Source organism: Tyto alba, unplaced genomic scaffold (assembly GCF_018691265.1).
Source record: "Tyto alba isolate M040663 unplaced genomic scaffold, T.alba_DEE_v4.0 Super-Scaffold_47, whole genome shotgun sequence".
NCBI lineage: Eukaryota > Metazoa > Chordata > Aves > Strigiformes > Tytonidae > Tyto > Tyto alba.
The window spans coordinates 25,683,761-25,699,938 of NW_024881323.1; the positions used below are offsets into that span (position 1 = coordinate 25,683,761).

General features: G+C 48.3%; 1 protein-coding gene across 1 annotated transcript; it reads right to left on the minus strand.

Moving 5' to 3' along the window:
• Window positions 1–2,016: 2,016 nt before the first annotated feature.
• LOC122154782 (saccharopine dehydrogenase-like oxidoreductase) lies at window positions 2,017–12,210 on the minus strand. The gene is made up of 12 exons (XM_042806587.1): window positions 11,932–12,210; window positions 11,563–11,675; window positions 10,596–10,676; window positions 9,987–10,116; window positions 8,376–8,425; window positions 6,959–7,089; window positions 6,330–6,447; window positions 4,888–5,007; window positions 4,713–4,769; window positions 4,073–4,184; window positions 3,105–3,186; window positions 2,017–2,658 (listed from the first exon to the last, which is right to left on the minus strand). Exons 1-12 carry the CDS (start codon window positions 12,140–12,142, stop codon window positions 2,553–2,555), a joined length of 1,311 nt encoding a protein of 436 aa, XP_042662521.1. The 5' UTR covers window positions 12,143–12,210; the 3' UTR covers window positions 2,017–2,552.
• Window positions 12,211–16,178: the final 3,968 nt, after the last annotated feature.

Below are 16,178 nucleotides of genomic sequence, written 5' to 3' on the forward strand. Positions count from 1 at the left end.
AAGGTCCAACACCTCTGAAGTCAAAACAACAGATTTTATTCCTTAACTCAAAATTTTCTTTATTATATGCTCCAAAGGCACCTTCTTTTTGCTATTTTTATGTGCTGACAGTATTTGTTCTCATTTCTCCCACTGGATCTCACTGATCTCACAGTGTATTTATACGAAGCTTTATGTGTGAGGAGCACATGGGTGTATGTTCTATAATACTGATTTATAAATATATATATACACTTAGTTTAATTGAACTTACGTATAGTCCATTCCCCCAGAAGCAGTGCCTACCATGAGAAAATTGTGTGTTCTGCAAAACAGTGCTCATGACTTATAAAGACTGTTTTGTTATTTTTTCTTTTTTTCCAAGGAACTATTTCAAATAAGGAATATTACTCTGAGATAGTTCCTTGAAATATGATACATATTTGCATCGTATATGCCACATTTCCTTATTGTACATTACCAGTCCCTTATATACTTCTACCACATTTCTATTTAGATGATACCTCTTTAAATCTAATAGTTTCTTCTCCTTTTTGTTGTTTTATCTTAATCTTAACGTTACCATCAAATTTTCATTTTCTACTTCTGGATCCTTTCTTTATCTACTTTGCCACAGAGAGATCATAATCCCACATTATTAGTTATGTCACAGTGATATCGAGGAATTTATTGCTGCTGATGTAAAAGGAAAAAACTAATTGATTTTAATAAAGATATACTTGAATCCATCAGCTGGAAATTTAGTCTGATTTTTGCAGCACATTAACTCAGCAGAACTCTTACAATCCCAATCTCTATGCCTGACTGTAAGGCAGCAGTGCAAAACCCACACACCGCAGCTCCCCCGGCGTGCTTTAGCCAACACATGCATCTGCAACAAGAGTAAACGCTTGGTGGCTACTCATTTTGCTCGGTGGGCCAACGAGCCAGTAGTGCCTGTATTGCTGCTGCTGCTGCTGTTGTTGTGGGGACGGGCTGGTGAGAAGGAACAGCCTCACAGACTTCCTCTCTGACCACGGAGCTTGCCGCACATATTCCACCCCGTTTCTCCCACCACAGGCGAGCACCAGGGCCGGCTCAGCATCTCTCACCTCCGTGTACGCTCCTTGCACTCCTCTATCACCAGCCCGGTCTCCGCTCGAAGACTCGTCGTTTCACGGACGCTGCCATGCCCCAGCTCCCAGCTCTCCTACTCCCATCCCCGCCCAACGCGCTGCCGACACCGCCACCCCGAGTCTCACCGGCGCCGAGCGCTCACAGCAGCGGCTCCGCGGGCCGCTCCGCCGGCTCTCGCGTCAGCCCCGCGCCGCTCCCATCCCTCCGGCCCAACCCAGAACTCCTCTGTTCACATCATACTGACGTGCTAAATACATCTTTTCAGGGTTTAAGAAGCGGCTAACAACCACGCAGCAGCTCGGCCTCCCTCCCCCACCTGGGAACGGGGGAGGGAATTGGAGGGGCAAAGGGGGACTTGCAGGTTGAGATAGAAACAGTTTACTAATGGTAATAAAATAAAACGGTGACAGTAATAGAAATTAGAAACGGGCAATGCACCGTGCAGTTGCTCACCACCCGCTGACCGACACCCAGCCCCTTCCCGAAATACCAAGGCTCCGCAGTCACAATCCTGGAAGTGAGAGAGTGCCCCTTCCCATCCACCCCTCCTTTATATAGTGAGCCTAACGTCATGATATAGAATATTTTATTGGCCAACTCAGATCTGCTGCTCTGCCCTGGCAGCCACTGACACCGAGATGCCCACATCGCACAGCAGCACGCCGACCTCTGTGCTGAGCGCCGCCTTCCCTGCGCGCCAGAGACCGATGTCACCGAGACCACCTGGACACACCGGCACCACCAGCGCCCGCCGGGCCGGACCACCCTCTCCTCCTCTCCCCTCTCCTCTCCCCGGCGCAGCCCCGACACCGAGCAGTGCTCGCCCTTCCCGCCTTTTTAAGCGCAGCTCCCTCCACACAGTCCAGTAGGGACGCAAGTCACTGCACCTCGAGACGCCAGGACCGAGCCAGCTGATCTTTATTAGAACACAGGAAAAAAAGACAAAACTACTCCTCCATTTTGTTTCACTGTGGGCACTAAGGCTTTGAAAGCAAGAACGCCACCAAGTAACGGCACCTGTCCCAAGCCGGCATGAGGAGGAGCAGGTGCTGTCATCTCCTAAGGTGCCAGTTCCCCGGGGCCTGCCTGCTCTTGGCAGTGGCACAGCGGGGCGAAGGGAGAAGGCGGTGGCTGCCCGTGAGGCAGATGCCGGGGTGGTTGCATTAGGTAGTAACTTAGATGAACACGATCCAGCGGAACCCCGGCACTAGAACCCACTATGTCACTGATTTAAGAGGCTTGTGAATTAAAATACCCTTGACGGGTTTGGCTCACTGCAGCAAAGGGTGGTACAACTTTTAGCTCAGTTTTTCTTCCGTTTCTGCTGTAAACAACAGCACAGTGAACCTACTCTGTGATTTGGCTGGAAAAGCCCAAGGGGTTTTACTGGAGTTAGACCTAGGAAAGGTGTTAGCTCGTCCGGTTCTGTTTTGACTTCAGACCTCAGGCTTGCTAATAACGGAGAACTCGACACCGTGTTTGTTGAGGCGATCAATCAGTTTTGTTTTGGAGAAGGCAGCGCCCGGAGAATATACGCCACCCCTGTTAATGAAAGTCAAGAGAAAAACGTTAGTGGTGCAGTGACTGAGTGACACCTTGGCTTGAAGTCAAAGATGTGCTTCCCTGGCTAAGCAAGAAGAAGCCACTCTGTCCCACAGGAGAGAGCGTACGAGGAGCTTGGCAAGCTGGTTATAGTCACAGGTTCGTTTCTGAATCCAGCAGAAACCGTTAACTGAAAATACAGATACGGGTGCGACAGATGCTGCACAAGAGCGTTACTGAAAACCTATGACCGCGTCCTTCCAACTGAAAGGCAGGCGAAGAGTAAGTGGCTTTAACTCAGCTTGCGGTGAAGGATCTCTCTTGCACAGCCAAATGGGCGAGTAACAGGGAAACCCACTGGGTTATGAGGTCTGTATTTTCAGAGATACGTACGCAGACAGAAGCTTTAAGCGAGGTCATGATGTTCTGCACAGGAAAGTACTTACTCTTTGGGCAGACAAGCTGCATCTTCCAGAAGAGATACAGCTGCTTGAACCATCGCAATTGGCGTAGCAATATAGCCAGGCTCTGAGAGGAAGAAAAAAAAAAAAAGAAAGAAAATGAAACAAAAAAACAAAATCAAACCAATCAATCTACGGTGTGTTGAAACGTAGCATGTAAGCTTGCTCTTACCTACAGCAAGCTGAAGAATAATCTCTTTGGCAATGAAACAGCCTTCCCCTTTTAAGACCAGCTTTTTTACCTGGCAGTCATCCCAAGCAGCTGGTGAAGCCCTCAAGATCTAACCTGGACACACACTGCTTCAAACACAGGCCTGCGGCCACACAACCACCACGAGCGGTCAGCTCATGCTGACAGAGGGCTCTCCACTACAGCAAGAGCTTTCCCCATCCTGTGCTTAAATTTGGACTTTTGCTGTGAGACTGCTGCATTTGCCTACATCTCCAGTTCTTTGAAGCACCTATGCTTCACTAACACCTCTCTGAATGGACACGCTCGCTGTCTCCAAGCTTTACTTCAGGTATCGTCTCCCCTCCAAGGAAGGACCCGAAGACAAGTACGTTACAGCTAGAAATGACACCACGCCAGATTTGCTTAAGTTCACTCACAGGGGACTGGAGAGAAACAAGTTTAAGTCCAGGCCGTAACAACTGGAAACTACCCGTAACGCACTCTGCCTGGAACTGCTCTGCTCTACTCTGCAAAAATGACAACTGGAACGGAGAACGTCAGAAGGAAAGAGAATGACGAGAAGGCAAAGGACTTGGCTATTTCAAAAACCAGGTCACAATGAATGCTAGTGCCCAGGGTGACAGACACTCCGTAAAGGCTCTTGACCTTACTCATATTGCAAGAGCTCCTCGAGGGCGAAAGGCACAGCAGTGAAACCATAAACCTGGTTGAGAGTAGGGAATGTGAGGCAAAACCAGCCAGCCGCTACGAACATGCATACCTGGCCCTTTCACTTCGGTGCAGATCTTTACATTCGGTTTCCCATTCTGGGGATCTTGCCCCTCACTGTAACCCTCGCCAAAAAAAGTCATCGTGAAAGAGGTTCCATCCATCTGTCGTGGGCAAGACAAGCGTGGTCACCAAAACAGGAACTCACTTATATCAGGCAAGCACAAGTAGGAAATACAAAGGTATCTGTTACGCCAAATACTGTGATCCGTCTAAACAGGAGAACAGTAATTCTGAGTTACTGCTTAAAAGGTACAGTCTCGTCTGAATCTTTAATCACTTCCACTTGGTTGGAACTGTTACTGTTCTAAAGTCCATTTATTCTCTCGGTGCTTTCACTCCTGGGTTTTTCACTCCTCCGCCATCACCTTCGGCAGACTGAGTGCTGGGCCATCCGTGTAAATATATCAGACCAGCAACAAGATCCATTTTTCCCTCAGAGGAGGTCCACACACTTTGATGTCTAATAGCAGAAGGCGCGATTATTTAAATATTCAAATCTATCTGAACAGGCGCACACAATGTCCAATTAGAAATTATTTCTCTGAGACTCTGCAGTTGACTCTAGATTACTGCTCCACCCCTACCATAACAAACCTCTTCAATGATTGTGATGGAAAGCAGCCAGTTACCTGTTTCTGGGTTGGTCCTTTCCTCGAGAAGCGTCCAGCAGAGAAAAATTCCGGGTACTATATAGTAAGAGGGGAAAGGAGGGGAAAAAGAAGAAAAAATGACAACCAACAATCAACTAGAGGGGGAATAAATTAATCTCCACCCGCTTAATTCTTTTGTGGTTTGAACACTTACTTTTGTCAGAAGTTTTCTTCCAAAGCTAAACTTCACAAGAAGAAGAAAAAAAAAGCCAGCAAACATCAGCTTGATAACAGAGCCAAGGCCACCTATGTTCATGTAAGCGCCAAACTGCACCTGAGGCCAAAACATATTTTCAGTGACTGAACTTACATTAGGAGTTTTGCATCAATTCATTTCATGCAGATGTTCACGCAAACTGAGAGAAACCGATCGTAACAGCCCTAGTAACACGGGCTTTTGCTCAAGCATTTTCATGACACTCTCTCTCTTTGCTGAAAGCAAACCGTTCCAAACTTATCCCTGGCTCAACCCAAAATTCCACACACAATAGATCTACCCCCAAATTAGGACGCAGTTCTCTGATACAAGACAGCTGTTTGAACAGGGCCTTGAACAACTGTTTTAGTTCTAAACAACCCTTTGAATAACGCTTCAGAGTTCATTATGAGAAGACAGTGTAACTGCAGAACGGCGAGGGAGCAAGCATGGTAAACAAGAGCAGAAAATCTTAAAGCAAGATGCGTTTTGGTATCTGATTTCAGGCTCCTTTCCCCAGATCTTCCTTTCCTCCTCTTTGTGCTTTAGCTTAAGAGAAACCGAGGCCCGCCTTGAGAATTCCGGAATAGCAATGGCAAGCCCTTCTCATCAATAGTTTCCAAGTACACTTTTAGAGCGCTATCTCACCTCCGTCTCCTAACTGATGCCTGCGATTCTGCACAGCTGTTACACAGATAGTTCGTGCTGGTCTCCTCTCAGGAAACCATGGAAAACAAAAACCAAGCGTCTTTTCCACCCCCACCGCTTCACACTGCCGTTACTCTGCACACCGGAGACCCGAGCATCAAGGCAGTCTCCAGATACAGAAGAGCAGCACATGAATTCCTTATCAGAATGTTTACTACACTGTACTGACCTGACTATAGTTACACAGACCACAGTTATGACACTTTTAGCAACTCTGGCATAGAGGGAAAAAAAAAAAAAAAAAAAAAAGCCCCTGTACAGACACAGAATCTAATGTGTTTAACGTTCCCCAAACCCACGAAGCCTACTTTTCAAGCACTTCTGTGACTCAAGGCTTCCACCCCCTACAGATACACGCCCAGACCTCAGAGAGCTGGAGGACCCTACAAGAGACTCTCACAACTATGAGGCTAGCAGCAGTGAGCAAGCTCATCAGGTAGCATATCACATAGCATGAAACAGGCCCGTGCACCCAGAGGAACCTGGAGTACATCAGGGCAAGCAGCTTCCAGACGTGATCAACAAAACAAGCCTCCTCCTTTACAGAAGCAAAAGCATGTCGCAGTTCATTCCTATTTACCTAGCTACAGAAACCCCACTACACAGATCTGCGACAAGAACAGTTATCACCTAAAGGGAAGATTTGCTGAAAATGGTAATAAAGACATAGTATACCAGTAACAGTAACTTACAGGTGTTTCCTGCAGATGTGTGTGCAGGTAACGCTGAGATCGCTTCACAACAGAAACATCAGATCCCATGAACGGAATGGAGTACTCCTTGAATTCCTGATTGTAAAACACACATCCCCTGCAAATGCAAAAAAGAAAAATCAGAAAGTGCAGATGTTCACGCAAACTGAGAGAAACCGATCGTAACAGCCCTAGTAACACGGGCTTTTGCTCAAGCATTTTCATGACACTCTCTCTCTTCGCTGAAAGCAAACCGTTCCAAACTTATCCCTGGCTCAACCCAAAATTCCACACACAATAGAAATTTGATAATCAAAATAACATTTTCCTCATTCTACTGATCGCTTCTGAAATCAAACCCGAAAGTCTGCCCTGTCACTAAAAGGCTCTTAGAACAAGTTAACCTTGAGACTCAGTGAGTGCTGGGACATGTTCTTTTTTCAGTAACATAGGAACGAATCGGTAAAGCTGAACTTGTCTTCCATTCCACTAGACGGGCAGCTATGTGTTCCTACTATACTCAAGTCCTAAATGCATCTTTTCAGCGTTGAAGAACAGGTTAACCATCTATATGAGAAACACTGGAACTGTCAAAAGACAGCCCGTTTCACATCTTATGCTTCTTATACCTTCTCCTAAGTTTGGCACCAACCACTGGGATAGGGGCATAGCCTATCTTTTTTCGAAGCTTCCTCAGGTTGTCTTGATCCGCAAGGCCATAAACAGCTGACTTCCAGGTCCCATCATGTATACAGCAACCCTGGTGACACATCAAGAAACAGCAGTTAATTTGGTACCTGAAGGCTTCGTGTATTATTTTAATAACGAGCTCAGAATTATTACAGAGACTACACACTATTACAATTCTTACATGCGTGTGTTATGATTACATGCATTAAAGTACACCCGAGTGTGGTGGTTTGACCTGGGCTGAAGGACAGGCGCCCACCAGGCCGCTCTGCCACTCCCCTCCTCGGTAGGACAGGGAGTGGAGAAAAGAAGCAGCAAAAAATCCTCTCGAGGGTCAAGTTTAAGAAAGCAAAAGCCAAGGCCGCACGTGAAGCAAAGGAAAGCAAGGAATGTATTTTCTCCTTTCCCCTCAGCGGCAGTGTCCAGCCGCTTCCCGGGAAGCGGGCCTCAGGACGCACAGCCGTAGCTCCGGAAGACAAGCGGCGTAATAGCGCGTTCCCCCCGCCCCTCCTCCTTTCTCTCAGCTTTCAGTGCTGAGCAGAGGTCAGGCGCTATGAAATTCCCCTCTCTGCCTTCCAACCATCCCGCCGTAGCTCATGCTCATTACTGAAATCCCTCCTTAGCACCACTTACAACTCGTGCTCCATATATAAACCACCTTTATACCCAACATACAGATTTATACATTCTCCCCAACTACTATCCTCTGTCCTTTAACAGAGAGATATTACTCTCCCACCCCAGGGGACTCTCCCCGACTCCTCCAGATGTTCCTAAGAACAGGCTACGCCTTGTTCCCCGTCTGTCAAGAGGCTTCTCAGGGCAGGAATGCTCCACTATCGGGCACCATCGCCGGCTTGGTCTGGGTCATCACTGCGTTATTTTAGTAACGACCTTAGAATTATTACATACCTCACACGCTGTCATAATTATTACAGAGACGCATTATGATTACATGCATTAAAATATATTGAAACGACCCCACCCCCAAACAAACGATAAAGAAAACCCAACAAACAGCCAAACGCTGGGATTACCGGCAGCACGCGATCAGTATCGGTTACAGTTTGTGTAGGAATCCTTCCCACATCTCTGCAAAAAACTGAGTATTTCGTGAAACAGCTTAGCAACACAACAAACTTCAGGGAGACAGCCTATGCAAACGAGCCTTACAAAAGCCTGTTTGCTTGGGATCCTTTTAGGAGCTCCCAAAGAACAAAGTTCTCAGATTTCATCATCAGCGAACTGCCAGCTCGTTCCTTGGTCTGAATTAATGTAACGACAGTTATTCTCATGGGCTACAATGACGTTACTGCCAATGCCTCTGAGTTTCCAGGAAGGGATAAACTGACTCACCTCAGGCCCATACTTCACTGTCAGGAAGCTTTCGACAGCCGTTAAGGTACCTTTAGGGAAGAAGAAAGCATTACTTGGCATATACACTGTCCTTTGTTCCCAAAGCCAGAGAACACTCTGGCAGACTCAAATAGCAGGCCACTGGCACTGTTAGTTGCAAAGGCAGAGTGGCATCTTTGCATCAAAGGGCAATAAACTCAGGTTAAGTCCCACAGCTCTTTCCGTTAGCAAGTATCACATTTCTTAGGCAAAGTACTTCAGTGGGGGTCACCGATACTACCTTTACTCACTACAGTTGTAATTTGTCTTATCTAGTCAGTGAGATAATGTAAATAACCAACCGGAAAAAATTAAACAAAAAATATTAAGAGCTGTATTTTCTTTTCCTCCGAGTTTCAAGATAAAGGATGATGTAGGCGGTGGAAACCAAGATGGACTCACAGATTTCTGCAGACCTTAACTACAAAGAAAAAAAAAAACCAAACCCACAAAAGCCCCAAAACACACAAGATAACCGAAAACATTCAATTTTAGCACAGCTTGTGTTTTGCAAAGAATGCCGAGTTGGGATGAACAGCAAGACACCACCACTCCTCCAAATTCGGCTTTGCTTTGCTCAGCTCCTTCTGAGATTGTAAAACTGTACTCGTACGGGCAAATTTCAATCTAGCAAGCAACTGGAAAGACGGGTGATAATACCACCACGTGCTATCAACTCTAGAGATAAGGAAGAGATAAAAAGACATCTTCAGCCAAAAAAAGGTATCGGACATCAAATCAGAATGCCATGACCAACCACATACTCATTTCCAGGCCTCTTCTCCCCCTCCAATCGGATCCAGATAGAGTTTTCTTAAACTGAAAGTCGATGATACGCTCCAGCGTAAAGCAATCCCACCCCACAGCAGTCTTAATAGTCCATAAAAGCAAAACACATGGGTTCTCTTATCGGCCCTTCCAACTGAAAGTCAGACCCAATGAACACAGTAGCCTCACTTCAGATTGGGAGCAAGCACTATCTGCATAGAACCACGTCACCTCACATCTTTCCTCAAAGATTTATTGATCTACTTCTGTATTTATCCTCTTTCCATCACTGTCCAGCTGCCCCTCAAGAAAAGGGTGCTGTATGGCGCCTTCGACCTACTTCCACTCGTACAACAGCCTCTCCGTGCTGGCGGGAGCAGAAGAACACCGAGCAATCTGGTCACCCACCGCTTTGCGATCCATTTCCCGCAGCCCTCCTGTCCCCACTCTCCCCTCCCTACAAGACGCTCCCCACGCAAGAGGCAGCGTGCCGAGGCCTGCCCAGGGACGTCCACACGCCGGCTGGACAGCCCGCTGCTCAGCACTGGGGGTTCTGGTCTCTCGGGGAGCGACGCGACCTGGAATCCCTCCTCTGCCTGGCGACCAGCGCCCTCCAGTCGAACGGGAATAGGATTTACTTTTCAATTTTTATCTACCCGATTTGGATGGCACTGGTCAGCTGGTGAAGGCAGGCAAAAAGAGAGACCGAAGGAACTGCCACGGAAGCACTGCTGCTTTAGGAAACCAGTTGAAAGCATAACCTGCATTTCTTTTTCAGCGGAAAGTCACACTTAAATAAGTCACCTTTCAGCTTGTCTCTGGTGTACAGTACTCCCATATCGGCCGGTATCGTGTCAAAGCCACAGCTTCCAATGATGTACACTCCCTTTTCCGCAGCTTTTTCGTTGTATTTCAGGTACATTCCTTCCAGAAACTACAACACAGTCAGGACAAATAGTTGAAGCGGAACTCTGTGCCTGGCCATACCCAACGGGAGCCATCAGCGCTTTACAGCCCTACCACAGCTCCCTACCTGCTTCCAACCACTTACAAGCATCTTTAGGACAGATACGTATTACTCCTGCTTTACGGTATCACAGACTCACAGCAGGGCAAACAAGTGTGATCCACACAAAATTCCTGCGTAGAATCACCACTGAGACTGGAAGCAGAACTCACAAATTCTGGATTTCCAGAGAGAGCCCAAGAGGCTCTCGGTCAAAAGTAAGAAAGCAATGCAACTAATAGACATTAACGCATGCACTACAGTAATTATCGCATCTGAAAACTGTAGCTCAGGAGGTGGAATTTGTCTTGCTGTGCAAATGCGTTTGCAGACACAGGAAACATACTCAGAGAATGCTCCTTTAACAGACCCGTCACCGAGGGCAGCATTTTTCTACTGGCACATACCTGGGGTTCTCCGCAGATGTCAATGCAGTTTGCACCATTGTCGACACAGGCTTCTACCATGGGCTCTCCAAGGAACCTATACTGTAGAAGGGAAGGACACCACACGTAACAAAGCAAAACCCACACACAGCAGCTCCCCCGGCGTGCTTTAGCCAACACATGCATCTGCAACAAGAGTAAACGCTTGGTGGCTACTCATTTTGCTCGGTGGGCCAACGAGCCAGTAGTGCCTGTATTGCTGCTGCTGCTGCTGTTGTTGTGGGGACGGGCTGGTGAGAAGGAGCAGCCTCACAGACTTCCTCTCTGACCACGGAGCTTGCCGCACATATTCCACCCCGTTTCTCCCACCACAGGCGAGCACCAGGGCCGGCTCAGCATCTCTCACCTCCGTGTACGCTCCTTGCACTCCTGTATCACCAGCCCGGTCTCCGCTCGAAGACTCGTCGTTTCACGGACGCTGCCATGCCCCAGCTCCCAGCTCTCCTACTCCCATCCCCGCCCAACGCGCTGCCGACACCGCCACCCCGAGTCTCACCGGCGCCGAGCGCTCACAGCAGCGGCTCCGCGGGCCGCTCCGCCGGCTCTCGCGTCAGCCCCGCGCCGCTCCCATCCCTCCGGCCCAACCCAGAACTCCTCCCCACGCTGCCCGTGGACGACTTCAAAAGCCACCGCCAAAGCCCTGCTGCAGTTCAGCGGCAACTGACCCACAGTTACGCCACCCGCAGCGGAGGCGGGAGACCTTCAGCGGCTCCAGGTCCCGGCTCTACCGTCGGGTCCGTTCCCAGAAGCTCCGTCTCCTCGGGACGGCTCCCGGAGCCCGGCGGCAGGTTTCCCGGCGGCCGTGGCCGCCCTCCCCTCCCCTCCCCGCCCCTCGGAGCCCGGCCGCCCGCAGCGCTGGGAGCGGCGGCGGAGGGGCAGGCGCCGGGCCGAGCTCTGCCGGGAGCACCGCCCGCCTCGCCGCACTCACCGGGCCCACGCAGTTGAGCACCAGCCGGGTCTGCCTCGCCATGGCGGCCAGCGACGCCGCGTCGCCCACATCGCACAGCAGCACGCCGACCTCCGCGCCGAGCGCCGCCTTCCCTGCGCGCCGGAGACCGCCGTCACCGGCAGCGCCGTCACCGGCAGCGCGCGCCCGCCGGGCCGGGCCGGGCCACGCCACACCACCCCCTTCTCTTTTCCCCTCCCCTCCCCGGTCCGCCGTCTCCCCGGCGAAGCCCCAACACCGGGCGGCTCGCCCCTCAGCCCTGCCCCTCACACCCGCCCGCGGGCGGCTCCCGATGGACGGGGCCCGGTCTCGGCGGCGCTGCGCCACACGTCCCGCAGCCGCGGCCCCTACCCAGCCTCTCGGCCGCCCGCTCCAGCACCGCCCGCAGCTTCTCCCGGCTCCGCCCGGCCACGGCCCAGCGTAGGCCGCCGCGCAGCTCCCCGCTGGCCGCCACCCGCGCCACCTCCTCCACCACGAACTGGCCGGTGAAGCCCGAGGCCCCGAACACCACCAGCTCGTAGGGCCGCTCGGCCGCCGCCGGCCCGCCGCCTCCAGCCGCCATGGGGAGCGCCGCCGCCGCACTGCCTGGCTGCTGCGGGTACCGGCCGCGGTCACGCGGGCCCGCCCCCCCGCGGGGCGGGGCGGGGCGCGCCAGGGCGCGCGGCCCGCCCACGGGGCGGCCGTAGGCGCGCGCTCCCCGCGGCCCCTCAGCCACGGCGGCCCGGCCTTTGCCGTTCTTCCAGCGGCGGGGGGAGAGGTGCTGTCGCTCAGGGGATTTTTCGACATACCGTGAGCGAAGGAAAGCGTACCGAGATATGGCCAAGAGGCTTTGCAGCCCACGGTTTAAGCAGCAGCGTTTGTAGAGGGATGGCGTCACTGTTGGTCTCGTAGCATACATTTTGTCTCCTGATGAACACAGCTCGTTATTATGAGTTATTGCCATAATCATTTCAGCACAGCTGGTGTAGATGAAGTGACATCTGTTATTAATCGAAAGGAAACCCTTAATTGCCTGGAACTAAAATGAAATGCTGTGTTTCCCCCCCACAACTACAGCAAATACTTGATGTTTTGCTCAGCGACAAGAGCAGAGTTACACAAAATTTGAAGTTCCCGTTGCAGTGGGGAGAAGCAGTGACACCGCAAAGCCACGACGGTAAGGAGCGTTTGCGACCGTGGCACGGTGAGGTACAGTCATGTTTCCTGTGGTTTTTATGGCCAGGCTGCTCACCTGTATTCCAGAGGCTCGCAGCAAGTCACACATGAAGCAACCTCATGAAGCGTGCTCACTGGCCCTTTTTCTTGGGGAGCATCTGCCATATCTAAACCGTTCCTGAGAGATGCCTGTCCAACCTGTGCTAAAACCTCTGGTGATAGACCCTTTCACACTGTTTCCCAGGCAATCTCCTCCTGCACTTTGTTATACATAGTGCTGGAGACAAGAAACTAGATCTCCACATCCTGTAGTTTCAGCCCCTCACTATTTCTCCTGTTTATAGAGGACATTGGTAAAAGATTCAATATCTGAAGAGTGTATAAAAAAGATGATGCAAAGCTGGAAACTGATACGCATTTCCTCAGTCTTCCCTACATTAAAATCTTGTGATCTTTCCTCACAGGCCACTTCATACATACATTTTTCCTGTTCTCTGATCTGTCTCCAGCTGGTTTACATTTTTCTTGAAATCTAGTGCCCACTACTTGGCCCCACAGTTGCATTGTCAGTGCTAAATTGATTGAGAAGGTTATGTGATGTGCCAGAATTAGCCCCTGTTTCTACATGCCCCAAACATTTGTGGGTTTTTTTGCAAGTGTCATATTGTTGATGTACCTGCAGCTCATGATCTATTCCACCTCAGAGGATTTTTCAAATCACTGCTGCCTAGCCAGTCTTTTTCCATTCCAGATTTGTACAGAAAATTAATGTGCTTTCTGAATGCATTCTAAACATCTCATCCCCAAGGCTGCAGGAGATCCTTACCTCTAAGCAGCAGCATCAACTCCTTCAGTAGTGCTGATGCAGTTGTTTGTAGGCCTACACTATCAGCTGCCTCAGTGAAACAACTCGGTCTAACAAAAAACAAAGAGTTGGGGGAGGGAAGGACAAAGATGGGTTTTGTGCTCTTTTTTAATCCAGATCATTTCATTGATCTGATTTCCAGAGCAACCCTGCAAAATCATTTTTTTGTGTTTGAGGTCACTGAACATCTCAGAAGTCAAGCTGGTCTCTTACTACCTTCCCATCCTTCCTACACATTGGGATAATTTCCAGCTGTGCCTGTAATACTGTTGAACTCTGAGCTACTTTCTTGTTCTGCTCAGTTTTCTGCCACCAATTCACAGAGTCTGTTTTCTTCAAGACCACTGTCTTAGGTCATCCACTTTCCCTTCTCCTTTGCAAAAGCTTTGAAAAAACATTGCAACAATAAGCAATAGATATTTTTTCCCCCATTGTGAAGTTAACAAAAATCATTACTTCTTCGGACTTTGCAGTTTTTCAGTGACAGGAGACTGTAAAGAGCCTGCGAATTGCAGAGGGATTCTGACCTAGCTCGCAGGTCTGGCTGGGATCCTCAGCCTGCTTTCTTCATCCCTTTGCTCCAGAAGCTTGCCTCTCTTGCCTCCTCTCCTTCTTACGTATTATCCCCTTTTCATATTTAATCCCCTGTCACTCCCAGAAAACACAGCAATTTATAAACCTATGACTCTGACTCAACCATTTATAAAGAACTGGGACTGCATAAGCTTCCTCGGGCCATATGTATTTGATAAGACCTGTATTGTGGTGTTAGGCAGTGGCTTAGCAAGCACAAGCTAGTATGCAGTGCTGAGAACCCTGTCTTCTCTCCGTGACTGAAATTTTACACCAAATTTGGCAGATTTATCCTGTTTGTCAATCCACAACTCTCAAGATTTCATCTACACTTTCAACGTCAGTTACATTTCTTTAAAACACACCTGCTGGAGAAAGATAATTCATGTAAGTTGCAGCTTACACAAGCAAGAAACCAGGCTTTCAGAGTTGCAGAAAGACACCTTAAAACCAGCTAGAGGGACATCAAAACACGAGGCAAACCTGGTTTTTTTTTTTTTTTTTTTTTTTGCTTACATAAAATATCATGGTAGCTCCAACTCATTTTTTCTGGAGAGAGAAATGTGGTTGGCAAGTGGAAGAATTCTGTTTGCAGACATCTCTATTTTCATTCCAGCTCACTGGGTTAAAAAAAGAATAAAAATCAAAGTCTCCAAGCCAGTTTACATTCCTGCCTGTGAAACTAACAAGTAGACAGGTAGGTTTCGAAAGAGCAAACATCAAGGCAATGACAAGGATCCAATTTTAAATGGAAAGCTTACAGCAGTCCTGACTAAAGGCAAAGGTTAACCTGTCTCCCTAGTTAGTGTCACCAACGCAGGATTGCAAAAATTATTCTGTGGGAAAGCAGTAGGATGATCTACAGTTTTCCCTTGTCCAATAGGAAGACAAGAAATGCCAGATCTGCTGCCAAGTGCAGTTCTGCAAAGGAGGTTCCCACCTGAATCGGCTTTAGAAGCTCACAAAAAAAGATACTGCTGTTTCTTTTAAAATCTTGTTTTTCAGATTTGAAGGTGCTTATTTTTTCCATGTGCCTCTGCATACAGATACTTAAAGATTTCAGTACTTTATTTAAGGCCTTGTTTAGACAGACTGCCCCAGTCTAAAATGACTTCAATTACTAGAGGTCCCTGCCATTTCTGGGCGGACAAAGAAGCACACAAGCATATGCACGCACACACACATGCCACACCTTCACAAATTCCTTAAATAAAAAGGGGCATGTCTCCCTTTGCTAGCTTCTCCTGTTCCACCTGGAGCCTCTGGCAGGATCTGAGGAATCTGTGTAAGCATTTCTAAGAGCACTTGTATGTCTCTTCATTTCATACAGTAGGTATTCTGACAAAATCCTTTCTATCAATATTTATATATTTCTTGGACACCAATATTTGTGGTAAAGTTTTTTATACTCATTTATAACTTTAGGGTACTTTTTGTTTTTTAGAGTGGGAACGCAGATGTTCCATTACTGCTTTTTAATTGAAATAATAATAAGGTAGCAGAAAGAGTGCAATATGATGTCAATTGCACAATGGTGTATGAAGGCAATTTTTTTAAACACAACATTGTAATTGTCTTGTACCCCAAAGGATCAAATAAGACCATTGCAAAAGTTACTTGCATCATTGCAAAAGTTACTACAGAACACATGCAAAATAGAGCATAAGAATAGAGCATAAGGGTAGGCAGAGGTGTTGGGAAATAAGGTTTATTAACAATGTGTGGATAATTCACTGCAGGGTATGACAAATTATGTGGGTGAGTATATAAGGGATTAATAAAAAAAAGGTAGGCATCTCTCTACCTGCTACAGTTACTCAGTACTGTAAGACCGTGAGAACAAATGTTTCTGGAACAAAGCCCACAGTTCTTAGTGCCGTGATGTATCTTCACCTTCATTTATACAGGATGTTACTTTATAGACAAGAGGCAATATCCTCCAAAAAGCCACCCCATACAGAACTTAAGAATTTGTAATAAACCAAACCATTTAGACTGGGACAAA